Source organism: Pagrus major, chromosome 13, assembly GCF_040436345.1.
Source record: "Pagrus major chromosome 13, Pma_NU_1.0".
Lineage (NCBI taxonomy): Eukaryota > Metazoa > Chordata > Actinopteri > Spariformes > Sparidae > Pagrus > Pagrus major.
The window spans coordinates 10,486,480-10,509,306 of NC_133227.1; the positions used below are offsets into that span (position 1 = coordinate 10,486,480).

General features: G+C 42.8%; 1 protein-coding gene across 9 annotated transcripts in view; it reads right to left on the reverse strand.

The window, feature by feature from the left end:
- Positions 1–777: 777 nt before the first annotated feature.
- The window catches only part of ncor1 (nuclear receptor corepressor 1), a 55,846-nt gene continuing 33,796 nt past the window's right edge, over positions 778–22,827 (reverse strand). For 3 of the 9 annotated variants that reach the window (XM_073479027.1, XM_073479026.1, XM_073479035.1), the window contains 29 exons: positions 21,998–22,134; positions 21,816–21,912; positions 19,672–20,101; positions 19,451–19,574; positions 18,838–19,015; positions 17,986–18,153; positions 14,556–14,794; positions 14,183–14,297; positions 12,812–12,897; positions 12,466–12,634; positions 12,249–12,374; positions 12,075–12,158; positions 11,729–11,979; positions 11,269–11,578; positions 10,724–10,951; positions 10,296–10,496; positions 9,707–9,856; positions 8,769–8,972; positions 6,484–6,619; positions 5,869–6,341; positions 5,608–5,724; positions 5,094–5,242; positions 4,767–4,981; positions 4,537–4,677; positions 4,079–4,224; positions 3,791–3,844; positions 3,513–3,695; positions 3,248–3,424; positions 778–3,134 (listed from right to left, as the gene is read on the reverse strand). In XM_073479027.1, coding sequence (XP_073335128.1) covers positions 2,941–3,134; positions 3,248–3,424; positions 3,513–3,695; positions 3,791–3,844; positions 4,079–4,224; positions 4,537–4,677; positions 4,767–4,981; positions 5,094–5,242; positions 5,608–5,724; positions 5,869–6,341; positions 6,484–6,619; positions 8,769–8,972; positions 9,707–9,856; positions 10,296–10,496; positions 10,724–10,951; positions 11,269–11,578; positions 11,729–11,979; positions 12,075–12,158; positions 12,249–12,374; positions 12,466–12,634; positions 12,812–12,897; positions 14,183–14,297; positions 14,556–14,794; positions 17,986–18,153; positions 18,838–19,015; positions 19,451–19,574; positions 19,672–20,101; positions 21,816–21,912; positions 21,998–22,134 — 5,282 coding nt within the window. In that variant the 3' untranslated portion in view covers positions 778–2,940. The remainder of the gene's footprint in view (positions 3,135–3,247; positions 3,425–3,512; positions 3,696–3,790; positions 3,845–4,078; positions 4,225–4,536; positions 4,678–4,766; positions 4,982–5,093; positions 5,243–5,607; positions 5,725–5,868; positions 6,342–6,483; positions 6,620–8,768; positions 8,973–9,706; positions 9,857–10,295; positions 10,497–10,723; positions 10,952–11,268; positions 11,579–11,728; positions 11,980–12,074; positions 12,159–12,248; positions 12,375–12,465; positions 12,635–12,811; positions 12,898–14,182; positions 14,298–14,555; positions 14,795–17,985; positions 18,154–18,837; positions 19,016–19,450; positions 19,575–19,671; positions 20,102–21,815; positions 21,913–21,997; positions 22,135–22,827) is intronic. The other 6 variants (XM_073479031.1, XM_073479029.1, XM_073479028.1 and 3 more) reach the window with 5 other exon arrangements.

Consider the following 22,827-nt stretch of genomic DNA (forward strand, 5'->3'; position numbering starts at 1 on the left):
TTTAACCTATTATGACTAAAAGTAGTTAAGAAAATAATTACCTCAAACTTAGTTTGTACATAGAATATGCAGTGGCAGCCCTGCTATAAAGTAAAGCTTGATGTTTGACTTTAAAGGCTAATCTGACTGCAGTAGAAATGGGTATGCCATAAAACCTGTATTTTATATCAACCTTACATTAAATCTGCACTAAAAAGGGCACCAATGTGATTACTTATTTTCAATGATTTATATCAATTATATAACTATATTCAAGTTAAGTCTGAGAATAGTTGTTAATGACTTGGATGTCAGTCACATTTTGCTAAAGTACAACTTATTGACACCTTAATATAATCATTTTCATGCTCAGCCCCATCCTGTTCACATTTTACAACCATGACCGCACTCCCAGACATAAAGAGAACTCAATTGTGCAGTACCTGGACAACACCACCATCATCGACCGCATTATAAATAACAAACAGAGTTCATAGTGGGAGGAAATCAACGATCTTGCAGAGCAGCTTCATTTCCTCGGCCGTGAGACTCCTCAATTCATCATCCACACTCCATTTTCCAAAATAGATGTAGCAGGACTCAAGGACTCAAACAGTGTTTCATTTTTCAAACCCTTGTGATTCACAAAAAGACAATAAATTGACCTTGTATTCTATATTGCATTAATTGAAGAATGAAAATGAACCTCAATAGTTTTGGTACACCTTAGTAAATGATAACGATGACCAGGACGCAATCTACAAGAAGAAACCCACTGCACACACATCAAAGGGCCAATGCATTTTTCAGTGGTGGAGAACTGAACCACTTTATTTGATTGGTCTGAACTCTTGTAATAGCCTACTAAGAGACATTGTGCGATACAAACATTGCATTTCAACATCATAGGATACACGGGTTTTCAAGTCTCAATTTCAAAAAAGACAAAAAAAAGTCACCACTGTGTATTTGATAGAGAGCTGAAAAGATGCTCCAATTCTTTTTCGGCTTCATGTCGGATTTTCATTAAGATTCAAGTCTGTAAACTTTTTTTTGTCATTGCTTTTGTAAACACATAACATCCCATCGAAACAGGATGAATAACAAAGATGTTGAAAATGACAGAAAATAAAAATCTGAACATGTGCTATGACAAATGATTCAAAATCAAAATGAAAGGAACAGAGGAAATATCAAGTTTAGAGCAGAATTGATTTGTTAACTGAGCAAAGTGAAAGCTGAAAAAGCCAAAATATGGTATTCTTTCACATATCTATAAAGACCTCAAAGGAACGTTACTGCCATTTATGAAGTTGACCTAGTATAATATTCAAAGCTTTATGCCGGTTGATTGACTCAATGAAAGCAGAGATTAAAAGGGCCATGGTTTTGAATCACCATGACAGCAAACTCCTAAACATTTAACGGTACCATACACTCAAAAACTGTAACTGTGATGCAAGTGTCACTCGACAAAATCATGTACCAGCTACAAGAAAAGACAGAATTCAGTGAGTGGTGGGAAAAACTTAAAGCACATCTTAGTATACTCCTGTGCTGGAGGTTGAATAAGTTACACAGCAGGTAGTATGCTTTTTTTTGTCAAAAGCTACAAAGCAAAAAAGTGCAACAATGGTGCAGACCATTCTTTATGTTTGGTTAGTTTTGTCTTTTTGTGTAATGGAAAGACAATTTACAGAGTTCAGATTTTTGTCAGGACAGTATCAAAAAAAAGAGGGACTACAGAAACAAATACAAACATCAAACACAGACGTATATCTCTGAGAAAATTAGTTAAAGCTGCCTTCTTTCTCAAGTCACAAGGCATGGCAAAACCTGACACTTTTTTTTGTTTTTGTTTTTTTTACCATGACAACATTGCAGAGCAGATTATTGTGGACAGGTTGGAAACTGCAGAGAGAGACAGCTACATGTGACACACCATGGCTCTATTGAAAAAAAAATAATAAAAAAAAGAAACATTGGCTCACTCTCATTATTCAGACGGGGTCCAGGAGTAGTCATAAGGATATCTTTTCTGGCAAAATTATATCAGCTTATATCAGACTTGTCACCTTTCTGCTATGACACCAGTGTTCTCAACTTGTTTTGAAGACATTTCTGTGTCTAGAACGGGATGAGAAGTTACCTCTACCATCTGATCAGTACAATCCATTCATCGTCTCCACTATGTGGCGAAGATGGGCATCAAATATCATCATGTTTAATGATGAAAAATGTTAGTCATCCTCGCATGTCCACGGTGTTCAGGCTCTGGTGGTGCTTGGTGGATGGCGCGTGGGGGGGAGGCACAATCTCTGTGCACCACTCATGGTCAAGTACAAACCGAAGGTCTGGTCTCTCTTTGCGTCGTTATGGTAAAAATATTAGAGTGGGTGTCAGGTGACTTGGGGTGGGGGTGGACTGGGAGAGACCGACTGATATTAAAGATTACACCCCGCCTCTTCCCATTTAATTAAAGTGGATCAATTTAAAAGCAACATTAAAATAAGAAATAATCAAGTTAAGAAAAACACTGCAAAAGGTTACTCTATTTACATACAATGATTTTCTTAAAGACGAGATATCTTTACAGAAACCAAACAAAATTCAGAAATAGTCTCTTTATGTTGTTTCTTTTTACATAATAAGTTCTTCATCTTCACTGTAGCTCATGTCATCCCCTCAGTCGAGTTTTGTTTATTTCCCCCCGACAGGCTGGGTGAGTGCTTCCGGAACAAAAGCGAGTCTTGTTCTGGAGAGCCCTGCCTGTCACAGGCTGCCGCTTCTACTCCGAGCTTACAGCCAGGGGGCGCCATAGCACCAAAAATAAAAAAGGACACCACCCAATCTACACGTCACACTCGCTGATGAGCGAGGTTAGTTCTAGGAGGTGGGGGTGAACAGACAAGCTTTAGAGCAGGCCTCTCTTCTGGTTATGGGGGCTGTCGCGAGCTGGGCTCAGTCGTCGCTGTCAGACAGGGTTTCGTATTGCTCTGACAGCAAAGACTGCCACACGCGTTGCTGGGCCACCGGGGCTCCAGCTGGAGGAGGCTGCTGCTGCTGGCTCTGTATGGCGGGGGAAGCTATGGAGGTGGGAGGCGTGCTGCTCAGTATGCGCATGGTCAGCGGGTTGTAAGGGAACTGCATGGATCCTGTGTTGAGAAGGAGAAGAGAAAGTGGAAAATGATGTAGATAAACTGGCTCCAGGTATTTCTGTTGATTTTACAGGAGATAGTTTTTAGACAGCCGAGGCTGGACGGCTCACCTGTAGATGAGGGTCGCTCATCCCAGCTCCATTGGGGTTGGGCTTGGGCTTGTCTGTGGTAATCTCCCTCGGAGTGGACGGAGGACACTGAAGAAGGACGCTCCCCTCCAGAGTAGGCCTGACCCAGGTTTGGTGACTTGGATTTCCGGCTGTTGGCTTTGCCCTGCTTCTGCTTCCCTGTAGATTCAAACAGGCAGAACATATTGATTAGAAGTTAAACACAAGATCCCGCCTGTGTAATTTTGGGAATGAAATTCATGCCTACCCATACTGGGTGAAGGGTTGGCCTCTTGGCGGCCATCACCGCCTGATCCGGCTGTGTTGTTGATGGCCTGGTGCTCCTCTTGTCTCTCTTCCAAGTTACCCATCAAGGCTTTGCGGATGATGTCCTCCAGGCCCAGGTTACTGGCTGGATCACTAAAGGAGTGATTCCTTGGGTTGATGCTGCCTACAAATAAACAACACAACAAAACAGATAATGAGAAAGGAGCCATTAACCATACTGAAATGCAAAGTGTCTGAGCGAGTTTCAATGCTACTTACTGGAGCTGGTAACAGCAGGCAAGTTGAAAATCTCTGTGCCTGGCTGTGCATTTCCTGCAAGACAATTATTAGCTGTTGAAAAAACATACATCTCTGACAAGAAACAGAGTGAAAAATGATAGAGCAAGTCAAGCTGTTCCAGTGTTATTACATGCTTAATGAGCTTGGGAAATTAGAAGTAAGTATTTCAACACAAATGTGCGTCATGCAAACATATCAACAGAATTTGTTCCATCATATGATGGATGCAAGTTAGTTGGAAGGGAGAGGATAAGAGGACCCACTTACCAACATCAGAATCACCGACACCAGAGGTGGAGTTCAACTTACGAAAGATCTCCTGCTTCTTGGATTTCACCATTGGCGAGGTGCTCTCCAGTTTGGTGAAGAAGGAAGGCAGATAGCTGACACTCCCCGGGGACCGTGAGTCACTCCTGGAACCAGACAAAGGCCAAAGAGTCAATCAGCAAAGGGGCAACTGGGGCAACAAGCCTTTGGCACTGAGCACTTTCAACTCCACTGGAATGTCAAACAACTGCTGACAGGGGGAACACTGCCTGCTGGCAACTGTACAAGAAATTGATTTACAGTCTAATACAGTCAGACATCAAATGTCAGGGTGCTAACAAGAAACTAACCTTTCGTAATGTGTCGAATTAGAGAAGAAATGCTGGTTTTCTAGTTGCACAAAGAAAATTCCTCTCCTCTCTTTATTTTATTGTAATCACTATGTGGAGATCCAATACCTGATCTCAGACTCAGCCTCTCTCCTCTGGGGTGGAGGCCCGCCACCCTCCTGTTTGTCCATGCCTTGGTAGCTCTGTGGTGGAGAGATGGGTTCATAGTTCTCCATCTGCCTGCCGCCTCGCTCTGGAGATTTACCAGGCCTGAACAGGGAGAGAGACAAATGTGAGATGGATAATGCGTAATAAATTAGAATCTGATTATTTCTGAGTTAACTGGCTGGTGCATGTACCTGTTTCTGGACTTGTCAGGGGCATTTTCTGGGGAAACTCTGCTGGAGGGTCTCTGGTGGTGAGCGGCTTGAACCTGATTCTCTGGACTATAGCGACTGGGCACCTTGGCTCGGCTTGAAGAGGACATGGGCGGCACCACGCTCTGGAATGTGGCCGAAGCTGAGGAGGCTGGAGGAGGGTCCTGATTCCGGGCGAAGTCCTGGGTTATGATATGCTGCATGACAGAGAGGACCATAAAACCAGGTTAGTGAGGTATGATAGGTTGACATACAAGGTAAATCTCGAAAGTGCTGCATTTCTTCTTCAGATGCTTCATCATGTCTTACCGAAATATGGTCTGCCAAGGTCATGACCCGTAGAGTCTTTGGGCCCTGGGAGTAGCCGTCAGCCTGGGAGGTGGGGGGCTGCTGGGAACTGGGCTGTGGTGGCTCCCCTGATTGCCGGTAACGACTCATGTCATAAGCCCGCATGCCAGCTGGTGAAGGTTGACCAGGAACAGAGAATTGTTGTTTTGGAGAGTCAGGGTCAGGTGAGGAGAGATAAATACATCCTATGCCAACAGCAACTGATCTTCATTTATTTGCAGGTGACAGGAATAACTTCAAGAGGAGTCTGGTGACCAGACTGATGCAGAGGTATGGAGCCTCACATGACAGGGTCAGTGGGCTAAGTCATTCAAGCTATGGTATGTTTACTCCACTTGACTAGCGGCTAAATTTAGCTTCACAGCCAAAACTCATCTTTTACCTGAAGCAGAAAATCATCATGAAACATTATTCAGTTATATTACTTGTTTGTTTAAAAAATGTATATGCTCAAACTGAGTTGCTGCGCTCATACCTGCTGCCTGGTGTTGCCCTTCATCTGGCTTGTCCTGTTGGGATTGGACTGGAGAACTAGCAGGACTGATCACCTCAATGGCTCCTCCACCGGTGTTGTCGTATCGACTAGATGACACTGCAGGACAAGTATGGACAAACACAAAGGACACAGTATTAAGGTTTGTCATGGTCTACTCCACTTTAAATGACCCCAGCTAAGTAATGTCAGTGTTGAATAATATGAGCTCTCTCTTTATTCAAGTGTATCCAACACACTCACAGCTGCTCGAGGAGTCAGAGCTTTGAGAGCCTCGCTCTCTTGAGTCTTTGTCTGAGGCTATCTGCCGCGTAATGATGACATCAATGAAGTTAGCGGCTGTGATGGTCGTCTTGCCCCGAGTCCGGAGCTCCTCTTCGATTCGGGACTTTGAGGTTTGAGGGCCCTTCTCCTTAACCCCGACTCCAGGCCCCTCAGAATAAGCTGAGTGTGGCTTACCCCCTGGCAGAGACATTCCACCATATGGTGACTGCATGGCTCGCCTGTCTGCCTCCTGCTGCTGCTGCTGTTCAGAGATGCTTGCTGCTCGCCGAGCAGACATGTCATCATCCCGATCATGTTTGCTGTCTTTCACCTTGGCCACGTCCATCGCCGGGGCAGATGCCGCGGCATCCACCAGAGCAGCCAGAGCATCAGCTGCAGTACTGTAGCGAGAGCTACTCTGGGCTGCTGCTGTCGCTGCTGCTGGATGGGGCCTGAGGAGAAAATAGAGAAATGAAGATATCAATCAAAATTTAAACATGTAGATAAATTGAGGACACTGCCCCATAAATACATACAAATACATGAACAGACACACACAAAGACTAAGTGAGTTGATAAGACTCTAAGACTTACATTAAAGAGGTGATGACACTCTTGCCCTGGAAGATGCTTGGCCGCTGCTGAACCACTACATCCTGCGTCCTGAGCGAGGGAGAAGGGGAGTGCAGGTAACCTCGACTCATTGGCCGGCCGGGCTGCTCTGGTCCACCTAAAACACAAGCAGTAACATGAAACTATCTTAACAGTTTAAGAGCATGGGATGTATTGTCCTGATAGTTTTAAGCTACCTTATGTACAGTATTGTGTAGCATACCTAGCAAAAGCAACACAAGGTTTTATAAAGAGATGTTTTATGTTGTTTCCACACTGATGTGCAATATTAATATACAGTGGCAAGAAAAAGTATGTGAACCTTTTGGAATTTCATTGTTTTCTGAATAAATTTGTCATAAAATGTGATCTGATCTTCATCTAAGTTAAGGGTATTGACAAACATAATGTGTCTAAAATAATAACAAAAAAAAAATCTGATCTTTCATGTCTTTATTGAACACATTCATTCAACATTCAAAATGGCAGTGGAAAAAGTAAGTGAACCCTTAGAATTAATAACTGGTTGACCCCCCCTTGGCAGCAATAACCTCAACCAGGCGCTTCCTGTAGCTGTGGATCAGACCTGCACATCGTTGAGGGGGAATTTTAGCCCATTCTTCCTGGCAGAACTGCTTTAGCTCTGTCATATTCTTTGGAAGTCTCATGTGTATGGCCCTCTTCAAGTCAATCCATAGCATCTCTATTGGGTTGAGGTCTGGGTTCTGACTTGGCCACTCCAAAAGGCGGATTTTGTTTTTCTGAAGCCATTCTGTTGTGGACTTGCTCCGGTGTTTTGGGTCGTTGTCCTGTTGCGTCACCCACCTTCTACACAGTTTCAGCTGACATACAGACATTCTCACATTATCCTGAAGAATTGTCTGATATACTTGGGAATTCATCTTCCCCTCAACGATTCCAAGCTGGCCAGGCCCTGATGCAGCAAAGCAGGCCCAAATCATGATGTTTCCTCCACCATACTTTACGGTTGGGATGATGTTTTCATGATGATATGCCGTGCCCTTTCTACACCAGATGTAGTGCTGTGTGTTTTTTCCAAATAGTTCAATCTTAGTTTCATCAGTCCACAAAACATTTTGCCAATACCGCTGTGGAGTGTCAATGTGCTCTTTTGCAAACTTCAGGCGTGCAGCAATGTTCTTTTTAGTAAGCAGTGGCTTCTTTCTTGGTGTCCTGCCGTGGATACCCTGCTTGTTCAATGTTTTACGTATTGTAGACTCATGAACAGAGATGTTAGCCAGTTCCAATGAAGACTTCAAATCTTTGGCTGTCATTTGGGGTTGTTTCTTTACCTCATTGATGAGTCTTCGTTGTGCTCTTGGTGTCATTTTGACTGGGCGCCCACTTCTTGGTAGAGTAGCAACAGTCCCAAAGTGTCTCCATTTGTAGATTGTTTGCCTAACTGTAGACTGGTGAATTTCTAAAGTCTTTGAAATAACTTTGTAACCCTTGCCAGCTTTATGTAAATCAACAATTCTTGATCGTAGATCCTCTGAAAGCTCTTTTTGGCGAGGCATGGCTCACATTAGCGTGTTCTTCTTGTGCAGAGCAAACTCCAAAAGTTTGAGGGGTTTTTATCAGTCAAAGTAGCTGTAGTCCACACCTCCAACCTTATTATCTTAACAAGACTCCAGGTGTGCTAAAACCTGACTCCAATTAGCTTTTTTGAGGTCATTAACTCAAGGGTTCACATACTTTTTCCACAAGCACTATGAGGTTTTTTTGGTCGTTCTCAATAAAGACATGAAAGGTCAAAAAAATGTCGTGTTATTATTTTAGACACATTATGTTTGTCAATACCCTTGACTTAGATGAAGATCAGATCACATTTTATGACAAATTTATTCAGAAAACCATGAAATTCCAAAAGGTTCACATACTTTTTCTTGCCACTGTATGGTTGTGTATATGAAAACACTCTGAAAGACCACAGTCTATAGACAGACAAGTCAATATGGGGATGTGCTATATTTAAGAAATGATATCAATTAAACATTAGAAAAATAAGATATTGTTCAGTGAATGTCACTTCATATCAGTAATCTTCAGTCAAACACAATTTAGTACACACGGTCATAAAATATTGGCTTGTCTAATTGCGTATTATCCAGTCTTTATTTTTTCTTTCATCTGCTCAGTAAAGTGGATTAACATAGATTTCTTATATCAAAGTGATATTATTAAATATAAACGTTATAATTTTGAATTGAAGTGCTGCTGTTTTAAATTACAGCAAAACAACTCACCTCCACGAATGTATTCATTTGTTCGCTCCCGCTCTCGTTCACGCATTTCCCGCTCCCTCTCTCGCTCTCGTTCCCTCTCCCTCTCCCGCTGCTCCCTTTCTCTTTCCTTTTCTCTCTCTTTCTCCTGTTGCTCCCGGTCACGCTCCCTCTCCCGTTCCCTCTCTGCACTGGCAGCAGCGGCAGCGGCAAGGTTGGCTTGGTGGCCTGAGAACAATATGACACACATGATTTACACAGGATGGATCAGGCTTCTCTCAGAAATCTGAACCATACAGCCTTGCTGACAAGTTCTGAAGCTATTGCAGCACAATGGTGGTAACATTCTGTCTCAGGAATATTACCATATTTTCCATTTCAGACAATCCCATGAGTGAATACAGTCCCATGAGTGAATACAAATTACACTGAAGACTTTTCAAGAGATGTTAATTTAAATGGAGTGAAACAAAAAAGGATTTTGCATTCCAAAATGGAAATTAAAACCACTGATCATTTTTAATGCCTCCAAGTTGTTGTAAAATTCACTCTACATATTACAAGAGTGTTGAGTTTAGATAATTATGGACATTACACAGTTTCAGCTGTAGACATAAAAACAAATTAGTAAACTTGATCATTCAAAGATGAGAGAGTAGACAATACATTTCACATTTCAAACCAAGACTTTTTGTGCCCATAAAATAATCTACTAAGAAACAGTTTATTTAGGTAAAACAGATAATCACCCGGTTGTTGTGCAACAGTCAAACAACTGCGTGAGAAATTCCTCCCAGTATGATTGCAGGAAGACTCAACTTGATCTGTGACTGGACAGGCAGAACTGACCTTTGATACCTCCGGCCAGTGCAGGGCTGCACTCTTACAGAGGTGTGAGGGAACACCGAGATCGTGGCAGGGAAGATAAGGGGTGAAGGGATGGGGAAGGGAGGGGTCCTCACCTGGCGATATGGAGGTTGGGTTGAAAGCCCTAGGAGGGAAAGGGGGCTGAGCTCCAGGGAGGTAGGCCATGCGTTCCAAAGTGGGAGTACCTGTTCCCCCAGGGTGAGGCAACAGGATAGTTGGAGGCATCTGGGCTAGATCAATAATCCCTTTTACAGACAGAAGCAAAGGGCCAACGGTGAACAACAAAAACTGATCCATCAATTTCTGAATGTATGAACACCGTATACACTTAACTGTAACCCATCACCTACATCTGTTAGTGCTCCCAAATACAGATTTATCAGTAAGCAACAGGGCTGCAAAGGGAGTGGAATAGTGGTCAACTTGTTAGAGGCAACCACTCAGCAAATGGAGATTTGATGACCATACCCAATCAAAATTGCCAAAATTGAGTCGTAGCCCAATCAGTTGCAGCCCCAATATGAAGAGCAAATCAGCAGAGTTTGACTAGGTCATTTGCTTCTGGGCGTCTGGAAAAGGTAGCCACTACTTCACACAGTCTACATACTATAGCCCCTCTTGCCCACTGCCTCTCCCCCTCCTGTTGCCACAGGTGAGAGAGGGTCAGCTGGTGGAGGGCCGTACCTCGAGCTCCGGCTGCGTAAGGGATAGCGACGGGCTGTTCCCGTGGTGACAGGCCTCGGGCCATGTCAGGCCTAGGGATGACATGCATCTGCTGCGAGGTGATATAATCGTTCAGGATGGTCTGCCGCGTGTTCTCCATGGTGTATAGTTGGTAGGTGTTGTGGTAGCCTGTTGGGGACGGCTGCCTGGGGAACATGAACGCTGTAGCGGATGACAGGAGGAAAAAAAAGAAGGAAAAACATATGAACAGAAGGCTCACAGATACTGATCGCAACTGCTGACGTCAATAGCTGAAAAAGATCCTAGGCATATAGTGCCTATGAATTAGATGGCCTTGAGTTGCTTTCGTCAATCTACTCAGAATTAAGGCCATTATTGTTCTGTTTGTAGGTAGGGTGGAAACAGTGGAAAAGATGTAAATAACGTACCAGGATCAAGCACTCTGTGGAAGGCCAGGGTGGGGTCGAGGTGTGGAGGCAGGTGAGGTCGGTACACTTCCCCAGGAACAACAGGCCGGTGGTGGGGGTCAAAGGGGCTGTGAGAGGCTACAGGGTCACCACCCGACACCGGGGACTTGGCTGGGACACTGTCCCTCTGTGTCGGGGTCATGGCACTCTTTCTTTCATGTGCAGCAGATTTCGAAGAGCTCATAGCGCCTTTGGAAAAACATGAAGACACATGGCTCATCTCATTAGTTAATGCTTAGTCGAACATCAACTAAATATCATCTCATGACCATACATCTGTCACAGAAAATAAAAATTAGGAATAAAAGTTCACCCAATGCCTTCAGCAGTGGGTGCACATTACATATTACTCCAAATCTGTTCATTCTAGCAAATGAGATGACCTGGTTTAATAAGATAAATGTCTAATTCAATTTTGCCTGACACTAGAATTACTGTAATTAGAAGAGGAATGGCTAGGAACATGAAGTTCTGCAGTTTGTGAATAAAATGCTTATGGAATATACCTTCTGGAGCACGTCCCAGCATGGGTGATCCTCTGGACACGGGATTGGTGCTGTAGTTAACAGGGGTCCTGCGAGCGTTGGCATCCTCATACATGCCTGGGCTAAGCTGGGATTTGTTGGCCTCCTGGTGGGTGGAGCGCAGGACAGAGGTGGTGGAGTTGACCACAGAAGTATGGCGTACTGCCTTGCCCTCATCATATTTGACTCGTTCCATGGCCTCAAGCTGGGGCATGCTGTGGGGGAGCTTAGAGGGACTGGTGATTAGGGACTTGACGTTGTGCTTGATGGTAGGCTGGTTGAGAGAATGAATCTGGTAAATGGAAGAACAAGCAGATCAGTCATCAATTCATCATCAATATCACAGATTACATACATAATGCATAATTGTGATTTAGCATATTCACTAACAAAATATCTGAGGTAAAATAAATCCCCAATCTAAAACCAGAAACTTTCGTACCTGAGATATGGAGCCCTCCATAACCCTCCGGTCCGACAGGTCAGGGGTCTTGCAGAGATCCTGGCCAGACTGATCTTGTCTGGGGATTTCGTGAATGGAGCGTCCCATCTCTTTGATAGTATTGACCCCCTCATAGGGCTTGCCCTTGCCAATACCCCCTTCAAAGGAGCGGATTGGTGGGCTCTCTCGCTTTATCTGTTTTCCATATTTCATGGCCTCCTCATAGGTCTCTGCAGCAGTTCTAGGTGTTCCTGGGAAAAAAAAAAATATTACAGCCTTTTCTGATTTTTTGATGCTACTAGTAAATGTCAGTGATTGAAATGTGGCAAGCTTTACAATTAGCTACCTTGCATGATGGATCCAGTCATCAATGGTCTGTCCTTAGACTCTCCATGTAGACCATCTCTGGGCAAGGCTCTGCTAATCAACCCTGAAAAACCAATAAATAGTATCAAGTCTCCTGATACAGAACAAACAAATCATGACAGGTAGCACACACTCATTAACAAACAAGCAATACCCTCAAATGGAGCTCCTTCTCTGCCAGGGTGTCCCCTCCCCATGGGTCCCTCCATCATGTCATAAGTGCGTTTCAGCTCATGGCCTGTTCTGGGGCTGCGGGTGTTTTCCCTGGGGTTCTTGATAGCTTTTGGACACATAAAAATCTCAATCAGAGTTGTGTTCTTGTAGAGAAATGCTGAACAATTATTTGGTATATCAATCATGAAAGCCCTTACGATCATAGGAGAGGATGTGACCACTCTTGCCTTCATAGATGACATGACCTTTAGCCAGCTGTTCTCCCCTGGCCTTGTCCGGGCTGCTTAGGTCCTCTGTGGCAAGCTTTGTTATTGTGCCCTTCAGAAGGTCAGCAGCAATGCTGGACTGGGGCAGGGCTGGTGTGCCCTGTTTCAGAAAAGAGCAAAGATATAATGAAACATCCTTAAATGAATAACGATGAAATGATGAAAAAGTCTATCTGCCTATATGTAATGTATCCATTTAAAGCTTTGATCACGTAGTGTAAAAAAGATAAATAAATAATCACAATTTAAAAAGAAAATCACTTCTTCCATTTATTACCTGAGTGATTGATCCTCTGAAAGGCAGACCCTCAGCCACTTTTGCTGGGTTGCCTCTGCCATCCTGTATGGATGGAACTGCAGCTCCTGAAGTGTTACACAAAGAAATAAAGGATAATTCAGTCGTGTGGGTGGCATCATCTAATGGAGTTGCCTCAAAAGTTTGACTCTGGTAGTAATACCAGTTTAAGTGCCAAGATTTAAACACACAGTATGTGATTTCTGCTGCTAGGTGGCTCTCAATCAAAACAAGAACAAAAGACAACTTCTGATGACTGTAAAGTAGTGTGGGATCATGGAAGTTGTCTTCATTGTACTACAAGCCACTATTGCTGATGAAAATCTATCTGATGTGACTCAGGCAAAAATGTTTGAGATGAGGTATCATATTTAAGTTTTATTCATGTTACGTTCAGTCACGTTTGCAATTTCATTCCTCACTCTCTGCTGTACCTTCTGATGCTTCCCCAGAAGTTACCTTGACAGGCAACCAAATAAAGTGCACCATTAACTTAAATTAAATTATAGATTTCTCTGGGCTTGAACATTGTTGAAAATGTTTAGAATGTTCTGGAGTAACACAAAGGAGCTGTGCTCCAAAGCTACACAGGATTTTTTTAAACATCAACCTTTTCTTTCATGGTCAAAATGTCCTTAATTGTCCTGAGCAATCTCTTTGACAAAGTAACATGTTATGCAGCGTGTCTCAGTCAATATTGGTGGCAGTGCAAATAAGCAGCATGTTTTCAGCAGCAGAGGAAATTGGACTCAACATATGCAAAGACCCATCTACACAGGCCTACATGGAGCTATTAATAGTGAGCCTATCAGTATTTCAAACATAATGCAAAATTTAAATGTACACGTAATGTATTCAAAAATGGAATGAGATTCCTCCATAAGGCTGAGTTACATGCGCTCTCTTAAGGAGACACCACTGTTATGACTGAGGATGAATGTGTAGCAGCAAGTGGAGTGTAAGTGTGGGCATTAAAGGAGGGAATAGATGCTCTTTAGTGCAATGATTAAAGCTTCAAGATTGAAACAGTTACTGCAGCAGGTCAGGTTCAACGACATGGGTGAAGACACCATACTTTTTAGTCAAAAAGTCAATTGACAAAAAGTGTTCAGCAGATTTTAAGTGTACCATCAGAGATCCATCTATTTTTAATATGTTTAAAGACTGACTTGCAAAAATCCATTCCATAATAAAAAGCTTGCTTTAGCAAAATTTCATGACGTAAAGAGATAAAACTTACATACTGCATGTAAGCCTACTGTTGTGTTTATGTCATGTTTGTTTTTGAGCGGTGGCTTGTCTGACCTGCATCTTCAAAATATGGCGTAGTAATGTGACAGCTTGTTGTCATACCGGGCTTGTTAGGATCCTGCTGTCGAGGCAGACCCAGAGAGATGGAACCTACGGTGCTCTTAGTGCCTTCTGGCCCATAGACAGCATGGGATGGCAGGTATGTGCCAGGAGTTCCCTGGGAAAGCAGGAGCAAAGAACACATTTCAAGGTCAGGTCGCTGTGTTCCTTAAAACAAGATAGTCGTGTCAAGTGATGTTTATAATCTTTTAAGTGTTACAGTAAGTCATTTATAAATGTGGTATATGATGTGATAGCAGGCAATAAACAAGTCCTTAAGTCTTAATTTTCCTGAGTAATACACCTTTTACAATGGCTTTATATGTGGGATACACTGAAAAAGAAACAAGAAAAAGGTATGCATTTTCATAGTTACTGTTTGTTGAGCAGGGTTGCTCCACTGTGTCCACCAGCTGACCTTTTCCATCAAGCCCTCCTGGTGTCTTACCTGGGAGATGGAGCCGCCTTGGATGAAGGAGGGCTTGTCCGTCGGCTTGGTGGTTGGAATGAGTGGAGGAGGAGAGGGAATGTTGGGAGGTCGACTGGGTCTGCTGAACGTCACGCGGACTCCATCTGGCATACTCTGGACCAGCTGGTTGGGGGCAGGGTGGAGGACTGGTGGGAATACAAAAATAACCAAAAGTTAAAAAGAAATAAACCCTTAAAAGCCAGAGATGACCAACTACCAGAACGACATTTAGGGATTAAATACCTACCTAAACAGAAAAGGATTAAAAACTTTCTTTACAGTGAAATCACAAACTAATATCAGCTCACAGAGTAACTTGTGCTCTAGATGTCTTCCGTCTGCCAGAAACCACAACTTCAACCCACCCAACATAAGGGTTCCATTAAGCTTCATTTCCCACCAAAGACTGCATGATAAAATATTCAGCTTCATTCAGACAGACTCCAGTGATTGGTAAACTAAGCACTGATGACTTCACTTAATAGCCTATCCTCAGCTTGAGGTAACATTGGCCCATGCCTGCTGTCTGCTTTACTGTCTCCTGGGAAAGCTGAGTAGACAAAATGGATCATAGCACACAAATGCAACCACAGAAGACCGGGAGTAACCTCCATGTAGGGAGGACACTGCTCTGCACTCCACAAAATCAAAAATGCAAATGGCTGTGTGAGAGTTCCTCCAGCCAGCATGGACGTCATCATCCTGCTGGCTCATACAGGGACAGATAAGAAAACAAGCCACTCTATGACGAATTTATAAATCCCTGTTGCAGGGACACTGTGTGTCAAACATTAACATTAATACTGCAGTTCCCCCTCAGGGACAACAACTTAATTTGTCAGGACATGAGAAATATTTTTGCCCCAAATGACAAACAAGACTATTGCAGTCCAACTTTAGTTAAAGTGCAAATGTAATTTTAGCATCAACGACCGCAAGAGACATTTTCACAGGGGATGTTTGCTGTGCACCCAATTTGTTAAACTGCACCTGTTTGCTGTTGTAAAGCAAAAGCAAGCCTTTACTGCTGTCAACAAACCATAATGCTGTAAATATAGTAGATGACTGCAGGTTTATGAAATAATGCATGATCAGCATTAAATTAATGTATAGTTTTGATCCTGCCCTCCCTCATACATCACTTTGCTCTAGTGTCACTGCAAGATTCTTGCAAATACCAGAAGATCCTGCATGCACATAATATAAGAAGAAGAATAATCTCAATTTGTGTCACATGTTATACAATGTACAACATACAACATGGTGAAACTGGTATTCTGTATTTAACCCACCCCAAGAAAGCTGTGTGGAGAGTACTCCAGATCTTAACCAGTGGCAAAGAGCCACCATATTTTTGATTGTGGGGGACACCAGAGTATCTGGAGGAAACCCACACAAGCACAGGGAGTACATGCAAACTCCACACAGAAAGGATGCCCCTATGGGATTCAAACCCAGGATCTTCTTGCTGTAAGGCAGCAGTGCTAACCACTGCGCTACATGAGGTATTATGTAGTGTTGAATCAGTGCGACAACAGCCACTAGAAGTGTACACTTCACACAGCCTTGATCTCTTCTAGGCATGCAAATCTAGGCACGAAAAATTCTAAAGTGAAAGCAATGTTTGAATATCAATTTCAAAGTGTAAATGTCAATAAAAGAATAGATGACCATCAGGTATGATAAGGTGATTTGGATGCATTCCAGTGATAAAACTAAGCCTAAATGGTTCGCAAGTCATGGCTAACAAAGATAAACTTAATTTAATGATTCCAAGATTTATAATTTATTATAACCACTTAAAGCGGATATGTGAACTTGAAATGTCATACACTTTATAATGTCACATGTAAACACATTATGATGTGACTGAATTTTCAAATCAAATCAATTTTATTTATATAGCCCAAAATCACAATCACATTGCCTCAGTGGGCTCACAATCTGTACAATTACGATTTTTGACTTGTGCCTATGTCCATATGTTGTTTATTTGTGCCTATGACCTGTAGTTTTGCTCTTTATTTATGTCATTGTACCTTAGAAAAATGGCATCACATTCAACCCAAAATGTTAGTACATCACAAACAACTGGGCTCATCCTGCCTTTACATCATACATAGAAAAATGTAATGGAGGAGATCAGAAGTTGTGGTAATGAATAACTAAGTGATATGTTGAACCATAACTAACAAAACTGTATTTTCTCTGTATTTCTGAGTTATGAATATGTGGATGACACTGGATTTGAAAAGCAAATAACAACATAACAAAATGTCAAAGAGGGTAATGGTCTGTTATTCTCTGCAAAAAATGAAAAATAAAACTGGTAAAGATGACAACTATTGACTGGCAGTGATTCACACACCACCTCAGCCTCTTTTTAAGACATGAATGTAGAACAAGAGCCAAGATAAGGGTCAAAGAAGTATGCTAGTGTTTTCTCTGAGTCATGTATTGACGTACTCACTGTAGTTATAAAATCACCACCCTTCTCTCTAGTATGTGGTTATGCCAGAAAGAGCTGGCTCATGCTTGTTTGACCTCTACTGTACTGGTACACGTGTACAAACGCACAGTGCTTTTCCCTCACGCAGGGATCTGAGCTCTGCGTGGCCTAAATAGCACATATCTGTAATGCTAAAAGGGGTTACTCATCAACAAACCAAACGAAGACCCACAACACACAATGGGCTGTTCCTCCCAAGCAACGGTTAAACAAGCATCAACTTTACCTTTAAAAGAGAGGCCTACACCGAAAACAGCACATTCTCAGGATAAAACTGTTAGAAAAGCATTTGTAACTGCACTGATTTAATATTTCTTGAGAGGAACTCTAGCAGAGGTTTTAAAACGCATTTCTAATGACAGCTAAACTCATCCAATACACTGTATAACCCCAATGTGGGTACATATACAAGTATACAACAGACAAGTGGAAATTCAACATTACTCATCTAATGCACAAAGCACGGCCCTAAAACACAGCTAAAACCAGATTGACGACAGGATTAAAAGCTCCACATCGACCATTCTCTGCTCCAACTTTAACTTCAAATAAAGACAATTATGCAATTGTATATACAGATATAAAAACAAGTCATCATAAAAGCCTCAAAGAGAATAAAATATAGATATCAAAAAATGTCAAACTGAAATAAAAGAGGTTCACATATAAAAGTATACTGCATTTAAATCCAATTTATAGAAATATATTGCCAAAGGAGCCAAAAAGGTGCCTCAAGACTCAATAAGAGTTTGGCAAGGCTCGTTTGTATCACCAGGGGAAGGGAGGAGGCAAGAAGGCAGGGGAGGAGGTGAAGATGTGTGCTTTTACCTGGTGGCACACTGTAGCGGGAGACATTGGGGGCGTTGGGGTCATGCTGGGGTGAGGCCTTGCTCAGCTCCCTGGGGGAGAGTCTGTAGGGAGAGCCTGGCCGACCGGAGAGGGCCTCCTGGTCCAGAGCCAGCTTCATGTCATAAGGCATGTAGGGTAAGGGCTTACCTGTAGTACACAGGCATAAGGACAAAGGGAAGACAACCACTATTAAAGGAAGAACTCAATGCCAGTGAGCATTGAGCTGACCCAGATGGATGGGCCTGTACAACTAATGCCGCCACCCAAACACACAGAAAGTACAGAAGACCTGTGTAATAAATATCTTGGTGTGACAGCTCAGCAGATTACTGACAGCTGCTCTAACTTCCACAGCACTCTGACTAAAAGGTGCTAAAAGCTCGGCAAAAATCAGGCCATAATGCAGTCAGTCTGCCTAGTGACACTGATGCACTGCCTTCTAAGGCTGAGTGGCTGAACTATGTCTGTCTGCCCAGTAGCAGCAAGTGTCCTGCTGTGACCAGCTCCAGTCACACAACTTCAAAAAAACACCACAGTACCCTCCTTCATCCAAAGGCATCAACACAGACTTCAGCTCTGACTTTGCATCAAATTTAAAACAGGGTCAGCTAGCTTTTTTTTTGTCTTGACTCAGGCTGAATCACGTTACGACAGTCCAGATCACCCTCAAACTCTTCCTTTCATGAAACAGCACAAAAATGAATGGGGCCTAAAAAATGCATCTGCTATAAATAGTCCACTGCTAGCAGCAACGAGGAACGAGGCTGACGGAGCGATGAACAGGAAGGAGGAGAGATGAGGACAGAATGAGGATAGTTTTTGTTCTCTTACCATCTCTGTCTAGTATGGTGGGGCTGCGGGTGCTGAAGGGAGGTCTGCGCTCCAGGTCTCCCTGATCCTGCCTCTGCTTCTCCTCTTGGTGCGCCGAATCATGCACTGCTTTGATCTGGTGTTGCAACATGGTGAAGCCACTGATGGGCACACCACCAGGGCCAAAAGGACCAGGCACCTAGATAAATTGAAGTTGAGGAGGGAGAAAGTCCAAATGAGTTGGAATGCCAGATATTAACTAAGAAAGATATTGATCACAGTACTGACGCGATGTACACAGAACGCTGACCAAACTTCAAATAAAAAATGCTTTTAACTTCTGCTTTCAAAGGATATCAGACACATTGACAACTATGAGCGTAAGACCTTGGTAGATAAATGATGCAGATTTAGAGAAATGTCACAAAACAGTCAACAATGTCAGCACAGCACACTTTGGAAGTGTTGTGTGCATACAACAGAGAAATTAACAGGCTGACAGTATAAATACCTACAGCTTGTGATTTTATCACACTGCTCATAATGACTGATTTTGGAAATGTGTGGGGATCCTTTCAACCTGCTACCTGCCTCTGCGCCAGTGTAAATGGATCAACCTGAAACTGTGACTAACCATAGGTGGGATGGCGGCTGCCCGCTGCTGCAGCTGCTGGATGTTGAGTTGGCTTTGCTTGGGTGAGGACACCAGCACCGTGCCTGGAGGGTTGAGCAATGAAGGCTTTTCCATGGAGAATATTCTGCAGAAGCACAAAGCAAAACCATAAGGATGTCCTGTTCTTGTAAAATTACATACTCACAACATGATAATTAGAGACAGTGATAATGATAACAAACCTCCTTTCAGGCTCCGCTTCCACATCCTCATCAGCACTGCAGGTGGCGCTGGAGTCATTATCTGAGTGCACCTCCCTCCCACCATGATCTCCCTTTTCTCCTCTCTCCTTCATCTCAGGCTCCATCTTGACCTGAACCTCTCCTGTCTTCATGTCTACATCCTGAGGTTCAGTCTTGGGATGCAACGAGCCTGGGTAGGCCATCCTGGCCTCTTGAGCTCCAGTATCGCTCTCTGGGCTCTTTTCTTCCTTGACACAGAGATCTCCATATGAGGGCTCCTGGGCCTTTCCATTGCTGCTTTGACCTTTGTCCTGGTCAGAGCACTGAGCATCTCCTGCAGTGCTGTCTGCCCTCTTGGAGTCTCCAGACTTTGAGGAGTCAGCCTGAGAGGGGGAGGGGGCACTCTCTGTATCAGAGCTGTTGTCACCACCTGAGGAAACATGACAAGTATTAATAAGATAAGTATTAGTGATTTAGTATATGTCAAACAATTTATGAAACTCAATAGAATTAAAGCAAATTTCAGGAATTCAGGAATTAAAGGATGTCGATGAGTAAATAAATAAGCACATGTAGACCTGTCGCAACATAAAGGGTCATTTATCATGTAGAAAAGTTTTTCTTGGAAAACAAAGTGTATTGTGAATGTGAAACAAGTAATGGATCAATAAATAACCAATGAGACCGCAAGATATACAAACATAAAATCCCCCAAAAAGTTACTTCCACTTTATGCCTCACATATTTCTTTCCTACCCCCTCTGGAATTTATACATTGTCACCTTTTACTTCGGCACACATGTAACTGCCATTTCTTACTGTATCTAATCTATTACTAGAGTTTGTTTATTTAAAGATATTGGTTTCCACTATTAAAGTTTGCTTATGCTAAGTCCAAGGCCTTAAAGATACAGAAAACCAGCCTTTCAAAACACAAACTATCCGTTCCTTTCACACTTGAGTAAAATCATCTTAAATGCCAACTGTGTAGGGATACACTATGTCAAACAAGACAATGAACAACGTGCCTTTTTAAAAGAGTTATATCTGAAAATCATAAATTCTTTTGATAGAACTGCATATTTAAAAAAAATCTGCCTGCCACTGTTGATTTGCATATTAGCTACTGCTGCAGTTGTTGCCATGGTGATGGTACTCCAGATGGTATGTCTACACAAAAACAATTTGGAAATGCATTATATGTATCAAACCAAAATCAGAAAATGACAAACACTACAATGTTTCTAAGTACACTTCAATAGAGTGCACTAATGCCTCCTCTTGATTTATGTGCTCCACTGTCTAATTTGTATAATGTGACGTCGACAGGCTGCAAATCACCAAGACCTCGAAAGAGCAGTTTGGATTTCTATAGGACAAAGACAAAGTGAAATAAACATGAGAGAAAACCCTGTGACCTCCCGCTGTCGCCACTGCTATCTTGCAAAGTGGAGGCTGTTTAAATCATTTTTAAGTCTTCCAACAAGAGAAACATATTGAGCCACTCTGCTGTTAAAAAACAAGATGTTGTTTTTACAAACCAGCACCATTCAGTGTAAATTTACTGTCTTTTTAAATCATGGACTTCTTCACTATGCAGTGCCAGCAAAGATAACGACCTCTGGAGAGGCGGGTAGACAGGCCGGCTTGCTGGATCAAACAAGTGGACCAGCACTTTGTGTTCAAAGAGCAGGCTTTGTTGAGTCTTCAAAGCCAAGAACTGTTATGCAACAGGCGCCCATGTAGTCAGAATTAGTTCATATCTTTTATCTCCACCTCTCCCCCCTTGCTTTTTTCATTTGATCCTTTTTTTCTCCCGTCTCATTAAAACTACAGTCAGCAGAGAGCAAGCACATTGCCATCAACCCAAATGAAATCCTTACGTGATATTCAGAGGGCATTTCGGATCAGGCTTCCCAGCTTTGTACTGTACTTATCACTGCATTCCGTCCCTCCATAAACTCTTTCTTTAACACTTGGTAATATCAGGCATGAGGCTCCACAACTCATAGGCAAGGACACACAGGTTGCTCTTTGACTTACCCTGACCTCAGATAAACAGGAAGAAGCGTGTAAAAAAAAAAAGTGTTTGGGCATGTGTGTCTAACGATGAGCACATGCTTCCTATCATCCATCTCTCTGACCTTCACTGTCATCAGGGTTGTCCTCATCATCATCATCGGGTGATGCTGTGGCTAGACCTTCTCCTTGAGACCTATCAGCACGAGCCCGCCGTGTGTCCTGGGAAACAGAGAAAAGCATTTTTCATTCATACACTGCAGTTAAATGACAGACTATAACAGAAAGCAGATCGCAAACAGCTTACCTGTTTATGCTGCTGGAGCAGGTTGTCCAGGTTGTGACGTCTCTTGTAGTTGAAATAGAAGTTCTTGCACTGTGCCTCGCTTTTGGTGCCCACCATTTTGGCAATGGCTGGCCAGTTTCGCCCATGCTCAACTAGCCCTGGTGCAGGAAAAAGACAGAAAATTCAGCAGTGAACATTTGCAGCCATTTGAAAATGCAGACTAAGGCTGAAATAACTTATGTATACTAACACAAGCTTATGGTATATCAGAGCTATCACAACAATTTTATTTACTGTAAAGGAACAGCAGAGTTGTGGAGCCGAGCCATGACAGCCTGATTTGACACGGACATATTCCGACATCTTATACAGCTCATATTTCCAATGATTGCTTCATGCTGTATCAGCGCCATAACGATGATTCAAGAAGACGATCTTAATGAATTCTTAAAAGGTTCTCTTTAGAATGAAAAGCAGCTGCAGTTGTTATCATCACTGAGGGTGAACTTTTGGTATTACTGCAAACTATACACATGGGGTCCCCCTGTTGCTATGGGCTGCTGTTGGTCTTCCCCCATCCTGATTAACACTCAGCTTTGATGATCCCACTAAACTTTGAAACTGCTCTGTCAAGCTGCAGTGAACTGGAAGACTACCATTTACCTTTGACATTAGGGTGTCTCTTCTCTAAATTCGGTAACCCCTGTGACCTCCCCTCCCTCCCAGGCCGACTGAGATGAAGGATACTGGCAGCTTTACAGATCACAACAGAGCTAAACACAAAGCCCCATTACTGCTCCGGTTAAATGAGGGATTGAGGGCATTGAGACTGTTCAGAGTGACTCACATCT